Source organism: Temnothorax longispinosus, chromosome 10 (genome assembly GCF_030848805.1).
Source record: "Temnothorax longispinosus isolate EJ_2023e chromosome 10, Tlon_JGU_v1, whole genome shotgun sequence".
Classification (NCBI taxonomy): domain Eukaryota; kingdom Metazoa; phylum Arthropoda; class Insecta; order Hymenoptera; family Formicidae; genus Temnothorax; species Temnothorax longispinosus.
In genome coordinates, this window is record NC_092367.1 from 8,080,484 (window position 1) to 8,101,822 (window position 21,339).

General features: G+C 40.3%; 6 protein-coding genes and 1 long non-coding RNA gene across 16 annotated transcripts in view; 4 read left to right on the forward strand and 3 right to left on the reverse strand.

Moving 5' to 3' along the window:
• Positions 1 to 125: 125 nt before the first annotated feature.
• On the reverse strand, positions 126 to 1,580 carry Chchd3 (Coiled-coil-helix-coiled-coil-helix domain containing 3). Of its 2 annotated transcripts, XM_071792065.1 has the most exons (3): positions 1,422 to 1,580; positions 848 to 1,327; positions 126 to 498 (listed from the first exon to the last, which is right to left on the reverse strand). In XM_071792065.1, the coding sequence occupies exons 2-3, from the start codon at positions 1,272 to 1,274 to the stop codon at positions 320 to 322; spliced, it is 606 nt and encodes a 201-aa protein (XP_071648166.1). In that variant the 5' UTR covers positions 1,275 to 1,327; positions 1,422 to 1,580; the 3' UTR covers positions 126 to 319. The 2 variants fall into 2 exon arrangements, with proteins under 2 accessions (XP_071648166.1, XP_071648165.1); XM_071792064.1 differs by having other exon boundaries at positions 848 to 1,574.
• A 138-nt stretch (positions 1,581 to 1,718) lies between these two features.
• On the forward strand, positions 1,719 to 5,373 carry Nmd3 (60S ribosomal export protein NMD3). Its single transcript, XM_071792049.1, has 12 exons — positions 1,719 to 1,878; positions 2,046 to 2,101; positions 2,225 to 2,359; positions 2,442 to 2,592; positions 2,852 to 2,986; positions 3,070 to 3,178; positions 3,275 to 3,425; positions 3,496 to 3,638; positions 3,720 to 3,871; positions 4,040 to 4,155; positions 4,262 to 4,444; positions 4,527 to 5,373. The coding sequence occupies exons 2-12, from the start codon at positions 2,055 to 2,057 to the stop codon at positions 4,696 to 4,698; spliced, it is 1,494 nt and encodes a 497-aa protein (XP_071648150.1). The 5' UTR covers positions 1,719 to 1,878; positions 2,046 to 2,054; the 3' UTR covers positions 4,699 to 5,373.
• Positions 5,374 to 5,678: 305 nt separating this feature from the next.
• On the forward strand, positions 5,679 to 11,182 carry LOC139821182 (sphingomyelin phosphodiesterase 1). Its single transcript, XM_071792040.1, has 8 exons — positions 5,679 to 5,899; positions 7,713 to 8,026; positions 8,182 to 8,565; positions 8,648 to 8,820; positions 8,921 to 9,121; positions 9,455 to 9,818; positions 9,885 to 10,075; positions 10,144 to 11,182. The coding sequence occupies exons 1-8, from the start codon at positions 5,827 to 5,829 to the stop codon at positions 10,280 to 10,282; spliced, it is 1,839 nt and encodes a 612-aa protein (XP_071648141.1). The 5' UTR covers positions 5,679 to 5,826; the 3' UTR covers positions 10,283 to 11,182.
• Positions 8,055 to 8,540, reverse strand: LOC139821195 (uncharacterized). Its single transcript, XR_011734207.1, has 2 exons — positions 8,402 to 8,540; positions 8,055 to 8,331 (listed from the first exon to the last, which is right to left on the reverse strand). It is a non-coding gene; the product is annotated as an uncharacterized lncRNA (long non-coding RNA).
• Positions 10,401 to 12,072, reverse strand: Uqcc1 (Ubiquinol-cytochrome c reductase complex assembly factor 1). Its single transcript, XM_071792060.1, has 6 exons — positions 11,922 to 12,072; positions 11,558 to 11,767; positions 11,347 to 11,419; positions 11,006 to 11,172; positions 10,738 to 10,932; positions 10,401 to 10,601 (listed from the first exon to the last, which is right to left on the reverse strand). Exons 1-6 carry the CDS (start codon positions 11,961 to 11,963, stop codon positions 10,509 to 10,511), a joined length of 780 nt encoding a protein of 259 aa, XP_071648161.1. The 5' UTR covers positions 11,964 to 12,072; the 3' UTR covers positions 10,401 to 10,508.
• On the forward strand, positions 11,717 to 17,016 carry LOC139821177 (uncharacterized). Of its 6 annotated transcripts, XM_071792032.1 has the most exons (9): positions 12,092 to 12,234; positions 12,598 to 12,990; positions 13,072 to 13,452; positions 13,606 to 13,760; positions 13,797 to 13,885; positions 13,961 to 14,101; positions 14,202 to 14,359; positions 14,457 to 15,060; positions 15,304 to 17,016. In XM_071792032.1, exons 2-9 carry the CDS (start codon positions 12,658 to 12,660, stop codon positions 16,482 to 16,484), a joined length of 3,042 nt encoding a protein of 1,013 aa, XP_071648133.1. In that variant the 5' UTR covers positions 12,092 to 12,234; positions 12,598 to 12,657; the 3' UTR covers positions 16,485 to 17,016. The 6 variants fall into 6 exon arrangements, with proteins under 6 accessions (XP_071648131.1, XP_071648132.1, XP_071648129.1 ...); XM_071792030.1 differs by lacking the exon at positions 12,092 to 12,234 and adding an exon at positions 11,717 to 11,859 and having other exon boundaries at positions 13,606 to 13,885; XM_071792031.1 differs by having other exon boundaries at positions 12,060 to 12,170; positions 13,606 to 13,885.
• Positions 17,017 to 17,563: 547 nt separating this feature from the next.
• Tsp66e (Tetraspanin 66E) overlaps positions 17,564 to 21,339 on the forward strand; it is a 31,544-nt gene continuing 27,768 nt past the window's right edge. For 2 of the 4 annotated variants that reach the window (XM_071792059.1, XM_071792054.1), the window contains exon 1: positions 17,566 to 17,900. The gene's annotated coding sequence lies outside the window, so the exon portion shown is untranslated. Of the gene's footprint in view, positions 17,901 to 21,339 lie in introns of all 4 variants that reach the window. The other 2 variants (XM_071792055.1, XM_071792058.1) reach the window with 2 other exon arrangements.

Genomic DNA, 21,339 nt, shown 5'->3' on the forward strand with positions numbered 1-21,339 from the left:
TTTAAAATAAAGTGTGTCGCATACAGCGTCATAAAAAAACTCTATTGCTAATTAGATTCGGATAAACGTACTCTGTGTTTGACAATTCATCTCGTACGTGTAACAATAACATTTTATTATAAATATCAATATATATTCTTCATTTATTTTTTTACATTTTTCTCCTCGCGTACTCTCCACTTTACACTACTCTCCATCAGCAACAATTCCGCTGAGATAAGCATTTTAGGCATTACACTTTGAGATGCACAATTTATTATTTATCGACTAAACGTCCTTCGAAGATGTCGTGATCTACGAGACGCACAAGTAAATATTATTACGAGCGCGTGTCGATCATGCGTGTGTAGTGCACGTTCCAGACACAATTGGAAAACTCTTCCACCAAGTTCGAACATTTCAGAGTCTCCTTGGGATGGTCCTGGAAACACTTCAGGACTTTATTACTGTTTTCCAAACACGGTTGCACTGCACTCTGGATATTGGCAATTTTCTGTCCTGTAACGATACACACATATTTATATTAAATTAGAAAACTGCTGCATTGTAGAAAGTTTTGTTTAGTTTTAAGTTTAAATCACTGTAATAATTTTTTTATTTGATTTTTAGAGCAATTTATAAATTATACAGGGACTAATTTAATCTGTTTACCATCAAATATTTCATTACATTTGATGTCAATGGTTGCGTTTAGCAGGAAAAGCAGCTTGGTTCCTCGCTGGATCCAAGTATAGATCAAGAAGTGTATGGATCATGTTAAAGAATCACTTACTCATAGCTGCCTTTTCTGCTGAACGCAGCCAGAGAAACTAGCCAGCAGACTCTGTTAAACTGTATCTAAACTCACCAGAATTAGTGACGGAAGTCTCGCTAACTGCCTTGTTGTACTCGTCCTCCAAGACACGATTGACCTTCTGGTAACCGTCCTCTAGATTCCGCAGACGCCTCTGCCAGTGCTGATCCTGACGCTTCAGCTCCTCCTCCATCTGCTGTTGCATTTGAAGGGCAGATATCGTTAACTCCGGATAATAATACACCGGCTGACCAGGCGTTGCCTCGCCGGCCTGGGGCTGAGGCGCGACGGGCGTCGCACTGGGAGGTGCTGCTGGGTGCTGGATCGGCGCGCTGGGTCTCGTGTCCGACGCCGACTCGCGGGCGGCCCTCGCTCTCTCCCCCTGGGCGAGACGCTGCACGATCGCGTTCGAGACCTTGATCACCCCGACTTCCTCCTCGTTCGAGATGGTCAGCTTGCGGGCGCTCTGGCCGGAGCCCATCCTCGGGATCCTAACTCAGCCGGGCCCACGGGGAACCTCGTGATCTCGCTCGTCTGCAAACAAACGACTCGTCCGGTCCGACTCGTCCTCCTCTCCCGCCAGCAGCGGCGCGCACGTCGCTACCCCCCGGTTACCCTCGTCGTTTACCTGGCGAGGGCTTGTCCGTCGTCTCGTTGACAGCCGTTCTCGGCCTCATCAAAGTGAAGTTACATAAATACTTCGGACCATGCCTTGCCTTCCACCACTCTCTCCACGACGGCAGTGCCGCATACGTTTCTCCTTCGCTCCCGAGCCGATTGGAGTGAACGTAGCCGATATCGGCCCGAGCGTTCGCTTTTCGACGCGAAGTTAGCCTCGTGCCGAGACCTCGTGGAACCTGACCAATCGGCAAAGACATCTCCTTGCCTCTTGTCGCAATTGGACAAGATTATGCCCGGAACATGGACCTCTCTTTCGAGCCCCCCTTCGTTTCGTGACGCAGTTAGTTCATGCGCATTGTGATTTTCAGGTTAGGTTTTAATTCACGAGGTTAACGGTGGTGTCTGGAGTTTCTCCGTTAATCTCCGCCTTTTTTTCGGTGATACAACATCATAAATAATTCCAGGTAGAGAAATTGTTCATTTTGTTTAACAATCTTTTTTTTTTAATCCAGAATGCAATCTGGTGCGAAGATACTTTTCGCCTCCAAGGTTGATTGGAGTAATGATTAAAGAGACGGACGTCCACGAAAAGAGTATGTTTTATAAAATTCTTGTTCTTTTTTGCTTCCAGACGCGTAAAATGGAGTACATTCAAGTCTCCGATGAAGTGCAAAAGAAGGGAATGATGTATGTATAACATCCTGTTGATATTCCATATAAAGTTTATAAATAATTTATTCGTATTTATTATTTTTTAAGATAAAATTTAATCTTTGCAAGCGTGTAAATGCGATTTTTCCTCACCCGTAGCCCTTGCTGTGAATGCGGAGTCATCATCGAGCCAAATCCTGCCAATATGTGTGTAGGCTGCCTGCGTACCCACGTCGACATTACTGAAGGCATCCCCAAGCAAGTGACCCTACAGTTCTGCAAAGGTTGCGAAAGGTACGACGTCTTTTTAAAGATGTTCCAAGGCGTTATACATATACCAATTCGCTCAAGTTAACACTGCATTTGTGTGTAACAGGTATCTCCAGCCACCTTCCGAGTGGATTCACGCCGCACTGGAATCCAAGGAACTCTTGACACTGTGCTTGAAAAAGTTAAAGGGACTGAACCGTGTGAAATTGGTAGACGCCGGTTTTATATGGACAGAGCCACATTCCAAAAGATTGAAAGTAAGTTACAAGTGATGTTTAAATTGTAAATAAATTCAAGAATTTTAATTGACATTCGGTTGCTAGTTAAAATGTGCAATTAAATTTTAAACAAATATAATCATAGTATATTAGATAGAATTTTTCAATACATGTACTTGATTCTCTTAATGCATACAATGTCCAGTCTATCTAGTCGTTGTTCATATTAATTAATTCGATTTTTAGCGTTAAAATCAAATTTTATTTTTATTTTACCATATTTAATATTATTTCTTAGGTAAAGCTAACTGTTCATGCAGAAGTAATTGGCGGGACACTTCTCGAGCAAGTATTCGTCGTCGAATACGTCGTGAATCATCAGATGTGCGAAGATTGTCATCGTGTAGAAGCTAAGGATTACTGGACTGCATGTGTAAGTTTTTTAAAAGAAAAAAGAAATTCAAACGCGAATGATCATATTTGGCTTTCTTATATATATCGCGTTGTCTCTTACAGGTGCAAATCCGGCAGAAAGCAACGAACAAGAAAACTTTTTATTACTTAGAACAATTGATATTAAAACATAAGGCACATGAGAATACACTGAGCATAAAGCCCGTTCATGGTAAATATTGCGTCTCACGGAAAGCTTTCTCGTTGCCAATAATATATATTGTAACGTATCAAATGGATGACAGATAAAATGTTCTAATGTTTACAGAGGGTCTGGACTTCTTCTTTGCAACCGAAGCCGCAGCTAGAAAAATGACTGATTTTATAGTAACTGTCATGCCATGCTATGTTCAACATTCGAAGAAATTAATTTCACACGACTGTCATAGTAATTTATACAATCACAAGTTTACATACTGGTAAATATACGCAGCACACTTTCGAGGCATATTTCGATCTTATTTAATGCCTTTATTGCATCATTTACAGCCTCGAAATCATTCCACTTTCCAAGGACAGCGTAGTTTGCCTACCGCGGAAGTTGGCTCATCAATTGGGTGGCATTAATCCTATTTGTTTGGTATACCGAATCACGAATTCTGTGCATTTTATAGACTTTTCATCGGGGCAAAGTAAGTTATGATATTAGTGATAATTTTAACGATAATCAATCGACTGTTAATTAATGCTACATAGTGATATGTTGTATTTAGTTGCTGAACTTGAATCGAATGTCTATTGGAGATACAACTTCAATAGTATATGCGATCCAAAACAATTAATAGAGTATATCGTGATGGACATCGAACCAATTAACTATAAAAATAGAAAAACTTTCCCAGGACAAGGAGCTATTTCTAGTAAAGTAAGTTCTCCTTCTGTATAAAATATTTCAACAATATGATTGTCTACATTACTTAAGCTTATGTAACATAATATTGTTGAAAGAAGGAGGGATATTTATCTTCTTGAGAAGCTCAACATGTGATTCATTCAAAATAAAAAAGCTAATTTTTGATAATTAATTTTTTAGCACATAATAGCGGACGCATGGCTAGTGAAAGCATCTGAGTTAGGGATAAACGATACTCCAATTCATACACGTACACATTTAGGCCACATACTTAAACCAGGTGATTCGGTACTCGGGTAAGTTTATGTTGTGATTTACACTAAATTTATAGCATGTAATACGTACAGAGAAGAAATATTTTACAGGAGCATATGTAATTTGTTTTGTATTCGTTTATTGCAGCTATGCTCTGAAAGACACTAACGTGAACGATGCCAATTTCGACAAACTAAGTGAAGATTCGATACCCGATATCATTCTGGTAAAGAAGTTTTACAGTCACAACAAGGCTGCCCGTCGCAAGGCACGAGTATGGAAGTTGAAACATATTTCTGATGAAGTGGCCGATATGAATACGCAAAATAAGTATGTTGAAAAACGATTTATACTAAAACCTACAAGTTTTGTGCGCTGCAAATTGTTTCATAATATCAATTGCGTTTTACAGCGAATATAATGAATTCCTTGACGAGCTGGAAGAAGATCCAGAAATGAGGCAGAACATCAATATATTTAGAGACATTCGGAAGCAGATACCTGTTGATACTAATGAAATAGACCCGAGCATTCCCCAGATTACACTCGAAGAAATGATGGATGATCTTATAATCGAAGATTGATAGGTTTAAAGTTCATGAATAAAAGAGTACGTAATTTTAAAAAACAATTTTCTTGCAAGATGTATCGCTTATTTGCTGACATAAACAATGACATAACTAAAAAAAATCGCCTTTTTGAGTTATTCGTACAGGGAAAAAGGTTACATGTACTATTGTTACATGTAACTGTAAGTAGTACATGTACTATTGTTACATGTACTATTTACAGTTAAATCGACAATGATTAATCTTCACGAACTCAGCCGAGGAAATAGTGTCGCTTATTGTGCTATTATCATTTAATGAATTATGTAGGTTGCAATACTTATATAGGTCTTATCTTAATCTTATCTCAGTTGTCATTTCGTTGTTGTAATGAAAAGTTGCATCGTAAAAGTTGCAAAAAAGAATGGCCTGCCAATAGTTATAACAATTCAAAATTTTAAATCTTGAAAAATCACAATTTTTGAGTTATGTCACTGTTGTAGCAAATAAGCGAGTCTGATTGTGAGAAATGCACTCACGATCTTTTGAAAGTGTCTGCATTGTGGCATGTGTATAAATGATTTGCTACGAAATCGCAATAGTATATTTTTATGTATATTATTATCTAACATAAGATAATCGTTCAATTTATTGTATTGATGATATATTTTATGTATCAATAATTATCAATAAAATTATTCAAAAATGAAATTAATGAAATTGATAATTTTCGATAACATTTAAATGAAATTAACTGTTCATCTATCAATCATTAACGTCATTATTTAATAATATATTTTGTCAGATGCTCATATTATTAGTATTAATTAAATTAGTGGTAATTTTTTCAATAATTCGATTCAATTATGAAATAAATTATCGTCACATGATAAGCGAAATATCTTATGTAACAAATGTAAAAACAATATAATTTCGTGATAATGGTAGCAACCTTCCTATTTGTTTTGTGTTATAAATATACTGATCACAATAATATACCAGATGTTCTAATTATATTATCTCTACGACCTTTTATTGAGCCATCTGTTTAAAGCTGTTTGAGTGGGGGAATTATCTTAAAGATATAATAACACTGACAGTATATAACTGTGCAATAACGCGAGTGTAATAACAGTGGTGTTACAGTGATCCAGTTGCATCAATATGCGGTTCTACAGACTATTACTTTTTACACTTTTATTAAAAGTTGCAAGCAGCGACGTGTCCACTTATATAAGTATGACAAACTATCAGATAACTGATGAACTATTAGAATTTCAAATTAAAAATGAGCAAATTGTATTTACCAGTCTTAAAAGACTTTATATTATTTATCTTTTGTCAAAGATCTATTGTATATTTGCAATCTTATATATATATATATATATATATATATATATATATATATATATATATATATATATGTATATTAACAAAAGATATTTATTAGATTTATATATCATAAAATGATGCAACAAAGTTTTATGTAATATTTATGCCAGGTATATCAAACTCGTTTTGTATCATAGGCCACATAAGTTATCTCACGTAGCACATATTAGTACATATTACTTAAATTAATTTTGTCCTACCGGTCTTAATCTATTTGTTATCGGACAAAATCTGAGCTTATAAAACTTCTAATAGTTGCAAAATAAACGTTCTGCTGAAGGTGGCCATTGAAAAAACCATTTATACGTGTGTTCCGTTTTGAAGAACTTCTTGAACTGGCGCACATCAGTAATGCAATTAAGTTAGAGTGAGACAAGTATATTTTGTTTCACTTTAACTTATTGCACGCGAATGCGCACCAGTTCAGGAATTTCTTCGAAAAAGAATAGATGTCATAGATGATATATGCATAAGGCTTCTAGAACATTTAATTCTCACGCATGTCTCAAAGACGTCATAAACACGTTCAAAAGACGTGAAAAGTAGGAATCGTAAATGTCTTTATCTAAAATGTCTTTATCATTAAAACAAAACGTTCCTATAATAGTTTTTTATACTTTATTTTATTGGAAAAGAAACGTTCCATCGAACGTTTTTCGATGGACATTTTTACTCGTGAGAAACGTTTCTAAAAATCGGTTATAAAACGTTTCGGAAAAACGCTTATAAAACATTTCTGAAACGTGTATGTGCTACCTGGGTTACTTTGCATTGGGCTGAAGCATGTTTTCAATATTCAAAAAATAAGTATAAAATACGACTTTTATAATTATTGGATTTAGTATATACATAGTCGTTTTGTATTCCACGTTATTTTTCGAATGAAAAATATTTCACATCTATTTGTAAAAAACAAAAATGGAACCTATAAAAAATAAACAACAAAATCACAATTTATTATTATTTTTTAGAGGAAATTTAGCACCGTTTTTTACAAAGCAAATCATTAAAATTTGGTTGAATGTCTTGAGCTAACGTATTTTTCAAAATTGATAATAGATGCTCATCGGTTAATTTTGACCTTCCTGGAATTTTATTATTTTTCATTAGAGAAGAAAGTTACTCGCAAAAATGTGTGTTACCAAACATGCTGGTATAACGAAAGACAACGTTGTGGAAATTTGAACTAAATTGCAAATAAAAATAAATTTATTTAAAATTCAAAGTAATTAATTTAATACTTTTCTCCAAAAGATTTTCAACAAGTTTCAGCGGGCCGTAGCTTTTTTGGCAGACTACATGAGATCCGCGGGCCGCGAGTTTGATACATCTGGTTTATGCAATTCATATTATCAGTTTCTGTTTGTTGTTGAGCGATCAAGATCGTATGATCTTGATAGCAAACAACATGCAGGTGGTTTTACGTTCATGTTACCAAGAGATTAAATAAAAGTTATCAGTTGTGCTTTCTTAAACCATCAATTTGTGCCATCAACTTTGATAAAGTATATCTTATAGATATAAATTTTATGTAAGATATTGTAAAGATAAAATTACAAAAAACAGGAAATGACACATATCTGTTATCTAACATATCTTATACTGTATTTTGTCTTATTAGCCGAAAGTCGCAAAACGATAGTTCTATCTGTTTACAGGTGACACGGTATCACACTTTACACATGAGATTAAAAATTGGGTAAAAGCACAACAGAATGAATCTGAGGAATTTCAACAGTTGATCCATCAACTAGCTCTTCCAACCAGCCAGCAGCGTGACGACTGGCATGGTTTTGTTGGTGAAAGCAGCGAATCTATTTGCATAATATGTCAGTCTGTTCTAAATACTTTTATAGAATATCGCAGGAACGGCACGTCAGAGGAAGAAATAGGAGATTTAGTGATTAAACTCTGCGTTCTACTGAACTTGGCAGATGAGTCAGTCTGCGTCGGTGTCGTAACCATCAATTTGGTAAGTAAATTGAATTGTTATGCAAATAAAATATTGAAAATTTTTATTTCACCATCATAATATGTAGGAGTTCCTTTATGGAGAGCAATAATAAATTTTTGGCATAAATTTTTACTTTTAACATGTTCAATGTTGTCTAAACATTTTACTTGCAGCCAACAATTGTGTATATAATAGATTCGAAACCGAATCTAACGTCATCCACAATTTGTGGCGTTGTATTGGAATCAAACTCTTGCCCGCTTAATAATTCCGAGTTCGATTGGACAGTCAGCATTGATAACAGCCCTCCAATATCGATTGATCTAGAAGAGAGCAATGAAACCCTAAATATAGTGCAGATAACGGATCTTCATTACGATCCTGACTACGAACCTTATGGCAACTCGCAATGCAAGGAACCAACATGTTGTCGAAAAGGGCAAAACAAGACAAATACAAGCGGCAAGGTGGCGGGCTTTTGGGGAGATTACAATTATTGCGACAGTCCGTGGCATACCGTTGTTGATGTCCTAGATCACATTAGAGATCAACATCAAGTACGCAGCACCTCTCTCCATTGCTATCTTATTATATATATAATTCTTCAAAACGGTGTGTTATTTTAATATTGATTTGCAGAATATTTCCTACATTTACTTCACTGGCGACATAATAGACCATGGGGTTTGGGAAACCAGTATCGAGGGAAATGTAAAAAGTCTGTACAAGAGCTATCGTCAAATTCTCGAAACATTCCCAGATATTACTGTGTATCCTATTCTGGGTAATCATGAGCCGCATCCTGTGAATCAGTGAGCTATCCAATTTTCATTATATAAATATATTTTGTTCAACTAGTATCTATTTACTCTTGTATTTTGAGATTAATATAATTGCGCAATTTTCCTCTAGATTTGCACCCAAGAATATTACTAATGACGAGCTAAGCACGCAATGGCTGTATCAAATGATGGCTGATTTGTGGATCAATTCCGGATGGTTACCAGAATCTACACGTTCTACCATACTGGAAGGCGGATATTATACGGTTTCGCCTAAGAAAGGATTTAGAATTATAGTCTTGAACAATAACGTATGTTATTGTTACAACTGGTGAGTACATCAAATCAGTTTTTAATTGTGTAAGATACGTACGGGAAAAATATTTTATGGATCGCGTGATATCGTGACTTATTGATTGATTCACAATATATATTTTATCTTAATGATAGCTGCTTAACGTTATCAATCTAGGATATCGCGTAGATATTACGAACTGTCTTGTGTACCACGACATATTGCAATTTGTACACCTGGCTTTTCCAATATTATATGTTGATAAACTGTTTTTTTTTTGTTTATTATCATATACGTGTTTTCAATGCAGGAAGTACATAAATTATATTTTATTTTTTACGCGGTTCTGTATAAAAATAATTTCTACAGGTGGATTTGGTATCAACCGCAAGATCCCGATGACCAGTTGCAATGGTTGGCAGACACGCTTTCGCAAGCCGAAAAGGATAGGGAGTTTGTGCATATATTAGCGCACATCCCGCCTGATGACGAGCAATGTTATACTACGTGGAAAAGGGAATATATGAAAATTGTCAATCGATACGCCCACATTATTAGAGCACAATTTAACGGCCATACGCACAATGATGAGCTAGAATTGTTGTACGGCGCCGATAATAATGGCAATGATAATGGCAAGATTAATAATGTTGCTTGGAACGGCGGTAGCGCAACTACCTACCAGAATTTAAATTCCAACTACAAGCTGTACACTGTCGACAGCAAAAATTACGTGAGTATCACATTATTCCACATTGGTGAAATACATGCAATGTACACGAGCAATACTCTATTACAGGCGGTAAAAGATTACGAGAATTGGATGTATAATTTAACTTTAGCGAATCTTCACCCCGACAAACGGCCGTCATGGTTCAAGTCATACTCGTTTAAAGAAGAATACGGCATTTCCGACTTGTCGTACGATTCGCTACAAACCTGGTTGTTCTACCTACCGAGCAATGACATTCTGCTAGATCGCTACTACAGGTAATGTATAGAGATTTGTAAATTATTATCTATCAAGTATTCTATCTCAACCAATGATAATTGATCAGGAACTTTTATAAACGCGCCGAACCATCACTGAGGAAAGAGTGCGATATAAAGTGCAAGAGATTATACGTATGCCGTATGATTGCAAGCCTGGGAAATCGGAAAACTGTATGTAAAAGGGATCTTGGTAGGATCAATTGAATTTAGATCTAGCCAGCCATAGATTTAACTTGATGCGTCCTTAGCGCAATGTAAAATGGAAAAAAAAGCCTTATTTTAGAGAAAATACTTTACGAAAAAATGTTATATAAGAGTAATATACTATACGAAACATTCCATATTTATTACTATATTTTTTACAATCGCTTTCCTGTATTTACAAGAACACAATATTTCATTATCTCTTACCTGGTAACTGTAACCGCTATTATTGATGTTTGCATAAAGTTTTAATGTCTATCAACTTTAAAACAGGTTTTCTTAAAATTTCATGATTTGGTAAACTGTCAAATAAAGAAATCTGGAAAGTGAACAAAAAAGAAATGATTTACAGAAGTGCTGCTGTAAGAGTTGTAGCAAGTTATCTTACGCCATTAAAATATGGAATAAAATATGAAATATAGTTGTGCATTATACTCTAAAATATAAAACCTCACCTGTTTCCTAACATAAATCAGAAGCGTTTCAATATGTTCCGGATTGTTGCATTCCAGCTGAAAGAATCGTCTCCACAATGCTCCGGCTAATGTTTTATCATCAGATTGTATGCCCTCATCGTAACCTATTATAGCAGCATTGAATTGATGCGATATTTCCTGTACGTTTTCATTTTTCATTTTGGATCTGATTGACTGCAATAATAACATAATTATATTTAATAAACAGCTGTAATCCATACAAACTGGTGGTAGTGCAGTTACTTACACCAAGCTTGTCTATCCTGGCCTGTGTGTCCTCCCACATGGCCTTTACCACATTATTTCTGATAACTTTCCCATCTTTCTCGTCTGCCATGTAGCGAACCATTATCATCCATACATGAAGCTCCGTCACCAAAAACCAAGAGAAAAACGTATCCGGTATGTTAAAATCTACAAGGAACGTATTTAAAATGTATACAAGAGTTAGGATTATATAACCGCTGCAACACAGAACTTACCCAGCCAGAAATGACCCATCGAATCGACGTCTATAGACGTCTAATTGGATGTCTATAGACGACGATTCGATGGCTCATTTCTCGCTGGGTTATGACGGGGACTTACGTTTGAAGAAAAAAGGATAATCCACTTGACTCATTACATGTTCGTACACTCTATAACCCATATACATGGTTCTCTGCAATTAACAAATCAGCGTTACCATCAATAACTCGACGTTCGAGTATACAGAAGCACAGAGTGCTTTTGCAGACCGCAAGGACAAGCTTCGGCAAGCGCTTTCGCTTCAGTGCTGATGAAAAAAACTCTCAATTACATATTTCTGGATGTCTAGTAAACCGATTTTTTTCAACGTTCTCTCCACGAATCCCATCTTCCGCTGTACATTTTCCACCGTGGACGTGGGTTGGTCGGATATCGTGTGGATGTCCCTGGGCACCGGCGGGTGCATCGCGGAGACAGCCCGTAGCGGCCCAACGTTGCCGAGATCTCCGTGTATCCGTGTTACTCTCAACAATGCCGCGTTCTGAAACATGTGCTCGGCATGAATCGCACGTGGACGCAGCTCGCGGGGGAGCATCCTGACTTTGTGGACAAGCATAAGCAGAGGAACATTTTGTGAGTATACACACACACATGGTAGAAGGTTATATATCGGCGGTCGGACCTGACTAGCGTACCTTCGGTGAAGAAAGCAACCGGGCGCATCGCGCGACCGACATCCTCGCCGTAAATATATCCTCGGGAAGGGGGGGGGGAGAGGGAGGTTCCTCGGCACGAGGAAGCGAGCGGCGGCGACGGCGGCGGTGAACGCGAACGCGGCGCGGAGAGACAAACCTAAGGTGCTGCCCGTGAAATTTTCTTCGAACGGAGAACGCCGGAACTTCTGCGGCAATGGAAGTCGCGTGCAGAATCCGACGACACGAGGGGTAGTATTTAGACGAAATTTCTCGATCGCTCGCGTTTAGAGTCGCACGCGGCCACGCAATTTTGGTAGGTTATCCCACACCCTCGCGAAATCAGCCGAAGTCCGCGAGATAAACGTCGATTGCGCCGAGCCAAAGGAGGGAGAGACGCGGCATCCCGTCCTCGCGCGGGTACCTTTCCGGCTTGTTGATAATCGTGCGTTTTCCGGGGGTGGCTCGGAGAAAACTCCGCCCTTTCCGCAACCTGTTGATTCGGAAATCCTCTTAGACACCATTTGCGGTCACGCTTACATTCAGCATATTCGAGCCGTACGCCTGTTCGGGCGACCGCGTTGCGCGTGGCTCATCTCGAACTCGCGTTGCGAGCACCCCCGAGCACCTCCACATTCGTCCGAGAATTTCTCACTATTTTTTTTTTCACGTTCCGCAGGTCTTCCAAATCGTGACGCGACGCTGCGAACACTTCGGAGAATCCTCCGTTGTTTGAAAGATGAACCCTAAACAGGCGAAGCCGCCGTTGCAGACCACGGGTAAGAGAAGAAAGAGGCTTCTCAATGGGAACACGAGTCGTCCAGACTTGTCCAACTTACGTAAGCCGGTCGACACGAGCGTGTCCAACTTGTACCAAGTTTGCGAGCTCCTCGAGGACGGTACCGACGAGGTTAAATCGATATTGTCGTACGAATGTAATGTCATATATGAATGCCGCATCTGCCTGGCCCTGTTCAGGAGCATAGTCAATCTGGTGTCCCACAAAAGGGAGTACTGTGTGGGCGAATTCGACGTCAGGTTCCACAAACGCGTGCTCAATAACTATAACGCAGTAAGTGGAATGTGATCCGCTTCTGTTAACACTGCTGTTGCTACTTGCTGCCACTTATGATGGATATTTCCTTCTTTCCAGCATCCCACCAGAGAATCGATAGCGCACATGTACAAGACAGAGCAGGCGAGTAGCGACGGCGTCAATAACGACGGGGTCAATAATGACGGCGTCATTAATGACAGCGTCAATGACGACGGCGTCAAGAATGACAGAATACTCAGGAGTCAAGTATCCAAGAAATCGAATAAAAAGGATCTCACTGCGATACTAGATATGCTGAATAAAGAGCGAGAAGATCATATAGAGAAGCAAAACTTGGAAAATGAGAGCGCAATCTCTAACGTTCCGGATGATCAACATATCTATTTGGAACCTATAGATACTAATTGTCCTGCGGTGTATCAATTTGTTGAATCATCGGACGCGGTGGTCGAAGCTATAGATTTGGTGAAAGAACAAGTATGCACTATATTAATTCACTAATAAGACTAATCTCTTACTTAGTGTTACTTATAAATATCTATTTTAAATCACATTGTATTTCTCCATAACTATTGTATAATATATGTTTAGTTCGATGATGCTTATAACACTGTTTTATTCTGTTGTTAGATAACAAAATTGCAGAATATCACGGATCAGAATGCCCTCGCAGTAGAGGAACCTGAAAATCAATTGGAAAAGAGTGACAGTCCTATTCAAGCGGAGATGAGCGAGGAGAATGACAAAGAGAGTGAGGAGGAGAATGAGGAAGGGATTGAGGAGGAGAATGAGGAACGGAATGAGGAGGAGAATGAGGAACGGAATGAGGAGGAGAGTGACGAGGAGAATGACGAGGAGAACAAAGCATTGATATACAGATTACCGATGAATAATTTGTCTTGCCCTATATGTAAATATGAATGGTTCTTACTTTTTGATAACAAGATATTCGATAGATATGAAAACTTCTCGTTTTGACACGCAGGTAGTGCAAAGTTTTCGACGAAGAAGACGTTAATCGTTCACATAAAAACGCTGCATACGTCCAAACGTTTGTGCTATCCTTGTCCTTGCTGCAAAAATACATTTGCAAATACGTGGAGCACCTATCGGCATTTATGTAGAGGTATTGTTATCTCGAAATTTTTGATATTTTTTCAAACAGCATGGTGTTTCTAAAACCAGTGCTTCGAATAATCTACATTTCTTTACAATTTTCCAAACAGTTCATAAAATGACCAATGAACAGGTGCGTAAATTAAAATCGGAGGTTCAAGGGAAAGCATTTCACAGGAAGACAACTATGATGAGAAATAAGAAAAATAATCATGCAGCTAAAGTATCTGCCTTGAAAAATGTCATGGAAAATAGCGATAAAACTCAGGTAAAATTCAACAATATTCTTTATCGATTTTTTAAATCATAATAGGATATTTAAAAAACTGACAGTTATATAATAGTATACGTTAAATCTTTTGTAGGAATTGATAAACGTAGAATCTGGTACAAAGCTCCGCGGTAGACGTGGAAGGAGAACAAGTAGGAAGACAACTTCGTCTACTTTTTCGCAATATTGTCAAACGCCAATCGCCACGTGCGACGAGAAAACAATTAGGATCAAACATTGTAGTACATTGTCAGCCTCGACATTCGTTATACCGTGTAAAACAGAAAACAATTTAGTAGCTAATACAATCATAAAGTCATCCGTTGATGAAGATACGAAAAATACGTCCAGCAAAAGTTCCGAGCGTACATCGTCATCTCTTGAGATCAGTGATCACGAAATGCCCATTCTGCTAGGAAATCAACATGATATGCTAGGAAATCAACATAATCTGCCTGAACGCAATTCAGCGGATAACAATAACGTTTCTGGTATTGCATTACCAGAAAATATTGATGCCACCAAATTACTACTTCCCGTTGAGAATCAAGATAATTGTATGCCCGACGAAGATTTACACTCACCTGGTGCTACGCGCACAGATGCGAACAAAGATAGTTCTGCTGCTTCAAAGATGAGAAATAAAAAAGAGGAAGCGTTGAGCCATCACAACGAGGACCGATTGACTGATCCAGGAGGTGAGTCAATTGATTTTTAATTCGAATAAATTTTATTTATTATACACACAATAGGAAATGCACATCTAAATAAATGGAATAAGCGCAAACTATTATGTACTTATTAAATTATTATTAATTGCTAATATATGCTACATCTATAATTTAATTATATATATTATAATTTATAGTAGTTAACATTATATAATATATACAATATTAACAATATAAAGTGTTAAAAAACAATAATTTGTTAAATTTTAGAGGGAGGTAAGATCGAAGGGGAGGATAATTCCGAGTCGCAGTCTTCCTTAACACAACCGAACGAAAAGAATCGGACTTTACTAATGGAGAGTAAAATAGCTACCATCGCGGACTATCGGAAGCAGCGGTGTCTTAAGTGCAACCGAAAATTCACGTCCGCACCTAATCTACGCAGGCATATGGCTATGCACGTCGGTTGGTACCGCTACCGTTGCAAGCTGTGCGATTTCAAGTGCTTTGAAAAATGCGATTGTGTTACGCATTGTAAAAAAATGCATAATATGCAAAATAATCGCGTGGCTATAGCGGAAATGATACTCAGAATATCGCACGACGATACGTGTGACGAGGACATCGTCGCGGATACAACAGATCCAAAGACAAAATCGGACAATCCCGATATCGCGATGGATGTTACTGCATCGTCGGACTGCCAGCCGGAAACACGGGTGAATTTTAACGATTTGAGCGACTTGGATGCACGCATTGTTTCGCAGAGTGAAACTGTCGCGAACGAGAGAGTCCCGCAGTCACGCGAAAGTGAATGTGAGAATGTCTATGCGGGCGATAGTGATAAAACGATGCAAGAGCTGTTAGAATATATGGAAAAGAATAAAAATAAAAAAGATCCCGTATTTACGCGAATGATACGTCAAGTGATATATGGCAACGACAAGGACGCGATCAAGGTTCAGGCGAACTCCGATAAACCCGTATTAGAAACTAATGACGGGGAAAATGAACGTGTAAACACGAACGATAACGCAAAGGATACCTCCCCCATCAAATCCGAAGAAGCATTTTGTCCGATATTAAATAATGTGAAACACCAACGTCCGATGCGCAATCGAATAAAGTCTTTAAACGAGGATTTTAGCTCAAACAACACGGGCGCGATCGAGGTTCAGGCAGAGCCCGATAAACCCGTATTAGAAACTAATGACAGGGAAAGTGGACGTGTAAACACGAACGATAACGTAAACGATGCCTCCCCCATCGAATCCACAGGAACGTTTTGTCCGATATTAAATAATGTGAAACACAAACGTCCGATGCGCAATCGAATAAAGCCTTTAAACGAGGATTTTATATATAACTTGAAGGAAATGACGTGTCGGAGGGAAAGTGCTCTTATTAACGATTCGGAAACCCTGCATATACGAAAGAAGGCCAAATTTTAGTATTGCGTAACGACTGATGATGTAATGACTGTGATTATCGTTAAATAATGCGTTTTTGATATCTTCCAGATATATTAAATATATTAATATATATGTAACATATGTATATATGTAATATATATATTATATATATATAATATATGTAACATTTTGTATATTATTCTACATAAAATATATTATTAGCATGATATATTTGCGTATACCGCATATTACGTTCCCAAAACATTGTATATTATATAACTAAGATTGCAGATTCAAATTTCAAATCAAATTAAACATCAATATTCATGTTTCAGGAATATGAGTTGGTTTACTTTAATTAGTTAATAATATTATTTGATAAGCCCGTATTCCGTATTGTTATAGAAATTGGCGATGGGGCAAGTGTGGACATGTAGGCGCGAACGATAACGTAAACAGTGCCGCAAACATCGACGAATCCAAAGAAACCATTTATTTACTTGTTTATTGTTTATATTAGTTAATATGTATATAGAACTCTTCGTTATAAATTCTAATTATAATTTCTTTACACTTTGGTACTTACTTTATACTAATAATATACTTTAATTATTTACTTTAATTATTTACATATACATATATATAAGATATAATAATCATTACGATAATTTCTGATTCGTGTAGTCGCGTTCAAAAATTTCGAATTTTCGCGCCACGAGCGATTCAGGGCTACGCCTGGACAAGCCGCGCACGCGCGGGACGCACTCGTTCCCTCCCTTTTCAACGTTCGCATTTCGAGAGGATCTCATTCTTTTCTACGTGAAACCAGAATCGGACACGGGATTTTTTAACACACACGTGTAATCGTACGCGCCGCGCGACGCAGCTTCTCCGGTTCGCGACGATCCCCCTCATCGTCGCCTCACGGCGTTGGAGCGTCGTGAAGTTCATCGCGAGTCACTCATGGTCACCCTGGGGCCTGGGGCGCGAGAGCGACAACAAATGGCGCGCCCGAGATCCCACCGCGGGTCGCGTAGGCGGCCGGTGATTGGTCCTTGGCGGGGCGGTGCGCGCATTCGTCGCCGCGCGATCCGTCCGAATCGCGCTCGCTCCAGTCGGCTCCACTCGTGGCTCGGCAGATGCGCGGCAAACGGCGCCGAGTGAGCAGCCTCCCATTTATTCTCGCGAGATCGCCCGGCGGTACGAACGGTACGGTGCTCCCTGGGACGCGTTACGAATGACGTGCGACGGAGACGCGACCGTGAATCCCTGACGAGCGCGGAGACGAGTCTCGTCGGCGTCGAAGCGCGGCGCTTCATCTCGCCCTCGGTGTTGGATTGTGTTGTTCGAAGGGAAGAGGAGGATCGAGAGAAACAGAGAGAGCGAGAAGGGAGGAGTGCAACCGGGTGCGACCTTGCCCTCGACCAGCTGCCGGAGAGCGCGAGCATCACGAACGTAAGTCTGGAAGATGAGAGAGAGAAAGGGGGAGACGGGTGGCGCGACCGGAAGGGGGATGCTCGAGGGGGAGGGCGGCGGCAGAGGGGGAGAAGGGAGGAACGACAAGCTCGAGCTTTCCCACGGCGAAGGACGCGCCTTCCAGCCTCCCGAGGCTCGACCCTTCTCCCTTCCCTCCCTCCCTCCCTTCGGCGAACCCGAAACTCCAAATTCGCGTCGACGATTGACGAATCTCGCTTGGCTTGTCCGTCGACGACGGGACGGATCAACGTTGGTTCGTTGGGCTCGTCTCGAGTACGCGAGAGCGAGAGGCGAGAGTCTTTCTCTCTCTCTCTCTTTCTCTCCCGCGTTCGCGAGATGCGCATCTCGACGTTCCTGTTCCGTCTTTCCCTCCCCCGCCTCCCTCACCTTATTCCCTCTCTCGGAGGGTCGCGTACCGACGGGGCCCCCGTGGAATAGAAAGCGGAGAAAATCGACGAGGTTACGAAACCGTGATTCGCGACAAACCGGAATCGGGGGACGGGGGGGTCCGCGCGAGAAGCGCGGAGTCGATCAATCTAGTCGCGGAGCCCCCCGCGCGCGGGAGACCCGTGTCATCTTCCGCCTGAGATCGCGCGGCGAAAACAACGTCGTCCAAGTCGCTCGCTTCCTACCCCCGGTCGAATGAAATCCGTCTATACCGCGAAAGACCGCGGGTGTTTTGATTCCAGCACACACAGGGCGAGTTATCCCCGTCTCCCTCTCTCCCTCGCGCGCCGCGAAGGTCGCGCGAGTCGGCGACACGGATAAGCGCGCTTCGTGGGGCCCTCCCCCATCGGAATTGATACTTCCGCGCAATCACGACTCCTCGAGCGACTGCTGCTGCTCGTATACGCAATTAATGCCCCCGCACCACTTGTTGCTGTTCCGTGCTACCTGTGGACGGCGGATATACGGGTGCTCGCGAACCTGGCGACCTGGACGGCCGCGAGACGCGAGGGTACATAGTACATATATACCCGCGACAGGCTCATCGCGATCACCGGTAATCTTTACCCGACGGTCGAGGACTTTGTTTTTCCGATCGATCTCGCGAAAGAAAAAACAAACGGAGTTTAGTGTTTAGGCGAGGCTGTATACTCGCACGAGATTCGATTGACATACAGTCTACGTCGCGGTGAAATAATTATCTCGCTGGCGAGCGAATCGATTGACGAACGGTGGAGATACGGAAGAAAAGACCGACGGTACGGAGATACAGCGAAATCGCACGCGCGGTCTCTACGAGAATTTAAAAACCGCTGAGATAAGGCGAAGTATTGTCTGAATATCCGCGAGGATATCCCGATCGAACCTCGCGACGAGCAACGCCCGGGATTAATTTCGTTGAAATTTTCCGTGTTAAATTATAACGCGATTGATGCTTTTCTTCGCGCGAGATAAATCACCAGCTGAATAAATAATACTCGGGAACGATTTGAGAGAGAGAGAGAAAAAAAGAGAAACACAAACGTGCGCGAGTCGTAAAAGTTTCCGCGATAAAACCGTCTTTGCTGAAGCGTTCGCGCGCGCACGTTGATTCGCTCGCTGGGTAACGAGACAATTGCTTAATCGCGACGTTAAGTGAGCCGCCATGTAAGTCCCCGGTCGCGTCATCCTCTCTTGCGCGAAATCTTTTTCTCCGTTTGAGGAGAGAGAGGAATAATCTCGGCCCTCGTAGCCTCGACGACGGAATCGGAACCTTGCCGATTTTATCGCGTGAGATTACGTCCGCGCGCGCCTAAATCGACGATATACGAGCTCGTGTTATCCGTGTCGTCGACGGACGACGGTTCAGACGGTTGGTTGTTGCGAGAGCGAGCACGAGGTGGTTAGAAGTGGATCTGCCCAAGCGGATCTGCCCACTGTGGCAAGCGGGAATGACTCGCGCGTTCTCTCGTTTCGCAAGTTGAACCTGCTCGTCTGTCGAAAACGTAAACATCGCAAGGTGCGGCGGCGTCGTCTGCAGCTTGTAAGTGGAAACGTCACGTGACACGTAAGCGTGGAATACCATTGAATTATTTTACGATCGTACTCTCGTCTCTCGCACAGACGCTATAACACATATATATTTATATGTGTTATATGTATAATTGTATTATCATATTATATTTTATAACACGTGTGTTTAAAGTCTAGACGTAAATGTGCCATTTAATTACCTTACAGTTGGAAGCATCGCACGAACTAAAAAAGAATAACGCTATACATCATATATATGTATATAATTATTATTATATTATATTTTGTAATGTTTGTTTAAAATTCAGATGTTTAAAGTCTATATATATTTACAGTTTATGTATGTAATGTAATAATAATTACATATAAATGCATATAATTATTATTACACTACATTGTATAATACGTGTTTAAAGTCTAGATGTAAATGTGCCATTTAATTATCTTACAGTTGGAAGCATCGCACAAACTAAAAAAAAGAATAACGCTATTTTTTATTATATTATATTTTGTAATGTGTGTTTAAGATTCAGATGTTTAAAGTCTATATATATTTACAGTTTATGTATATAATGTAATAATAATTACATATAAATGCATATAATTATTATTACGCTACATTGTATAATACGTGTTTAAAGTCTAGATGTAAATGTGCCATTCAACTCCCTAGAGTTTAGAAGCACCCTAATCCAAACAAAAAATAATAATAATATGCATACATATGCACGTACGCGTGCACTTGCGCGTACCGCTGTACCCCGCGCGAAGTGTCCCAATATTTTCCGCGGTAATTACACTTAAGCCACTAGCATCAATGCTCGGAAGAGGTCAAAACCCGGTTATTAGCGGTTATTAGCTGAACGGAAACAGTCTATTCTGACGCAATCTAAGCCGTAACCGAGAGAGAGAGAGAGAGAGAGACCGAGAGAAAGGGAAAGAGAGGAGGGAGAGGCAGAAAGAGAGAGAGAAAGAGAGATTGCTCCTGTCAAAACAGTTCCAATTACGCATTGTGCATGCCACAATGACTATATGACTTCGAACCGGTTCGACGCGCACCTGTCGATGTGCTCCGGGACGCGGACGTGTCCAAGGAGTGCCTCGTAGTCCAGGATAATTCAATTGTAGTCCTCCTCCGCCGTCCGGAAATCCATTTTATCGCGATAAATCGGTTATATCGATCGGTTAGCGCCTCGGCGAGGGCCGTCGCCTCGCGCTTCATTTTTCATTCTTTCCCTTCTATTATTCGCGCTTGTCCCGGGCGCGCTTTGACACTCGTTAGATCCACCGTTCACCGGGCGTTTTCGGGTCGAGCTAGCTCGTCGTCGCATCGTTAGATATTTCCACGCGTCGCGACTCGCAACTGCATCAGCTAACGAGACGTTTGACGGGCGTTTAAAAGACTGAGAAAATCAAGAATCTAAATAACACGTGTAGGTAACAATATTTTTCGCATCTA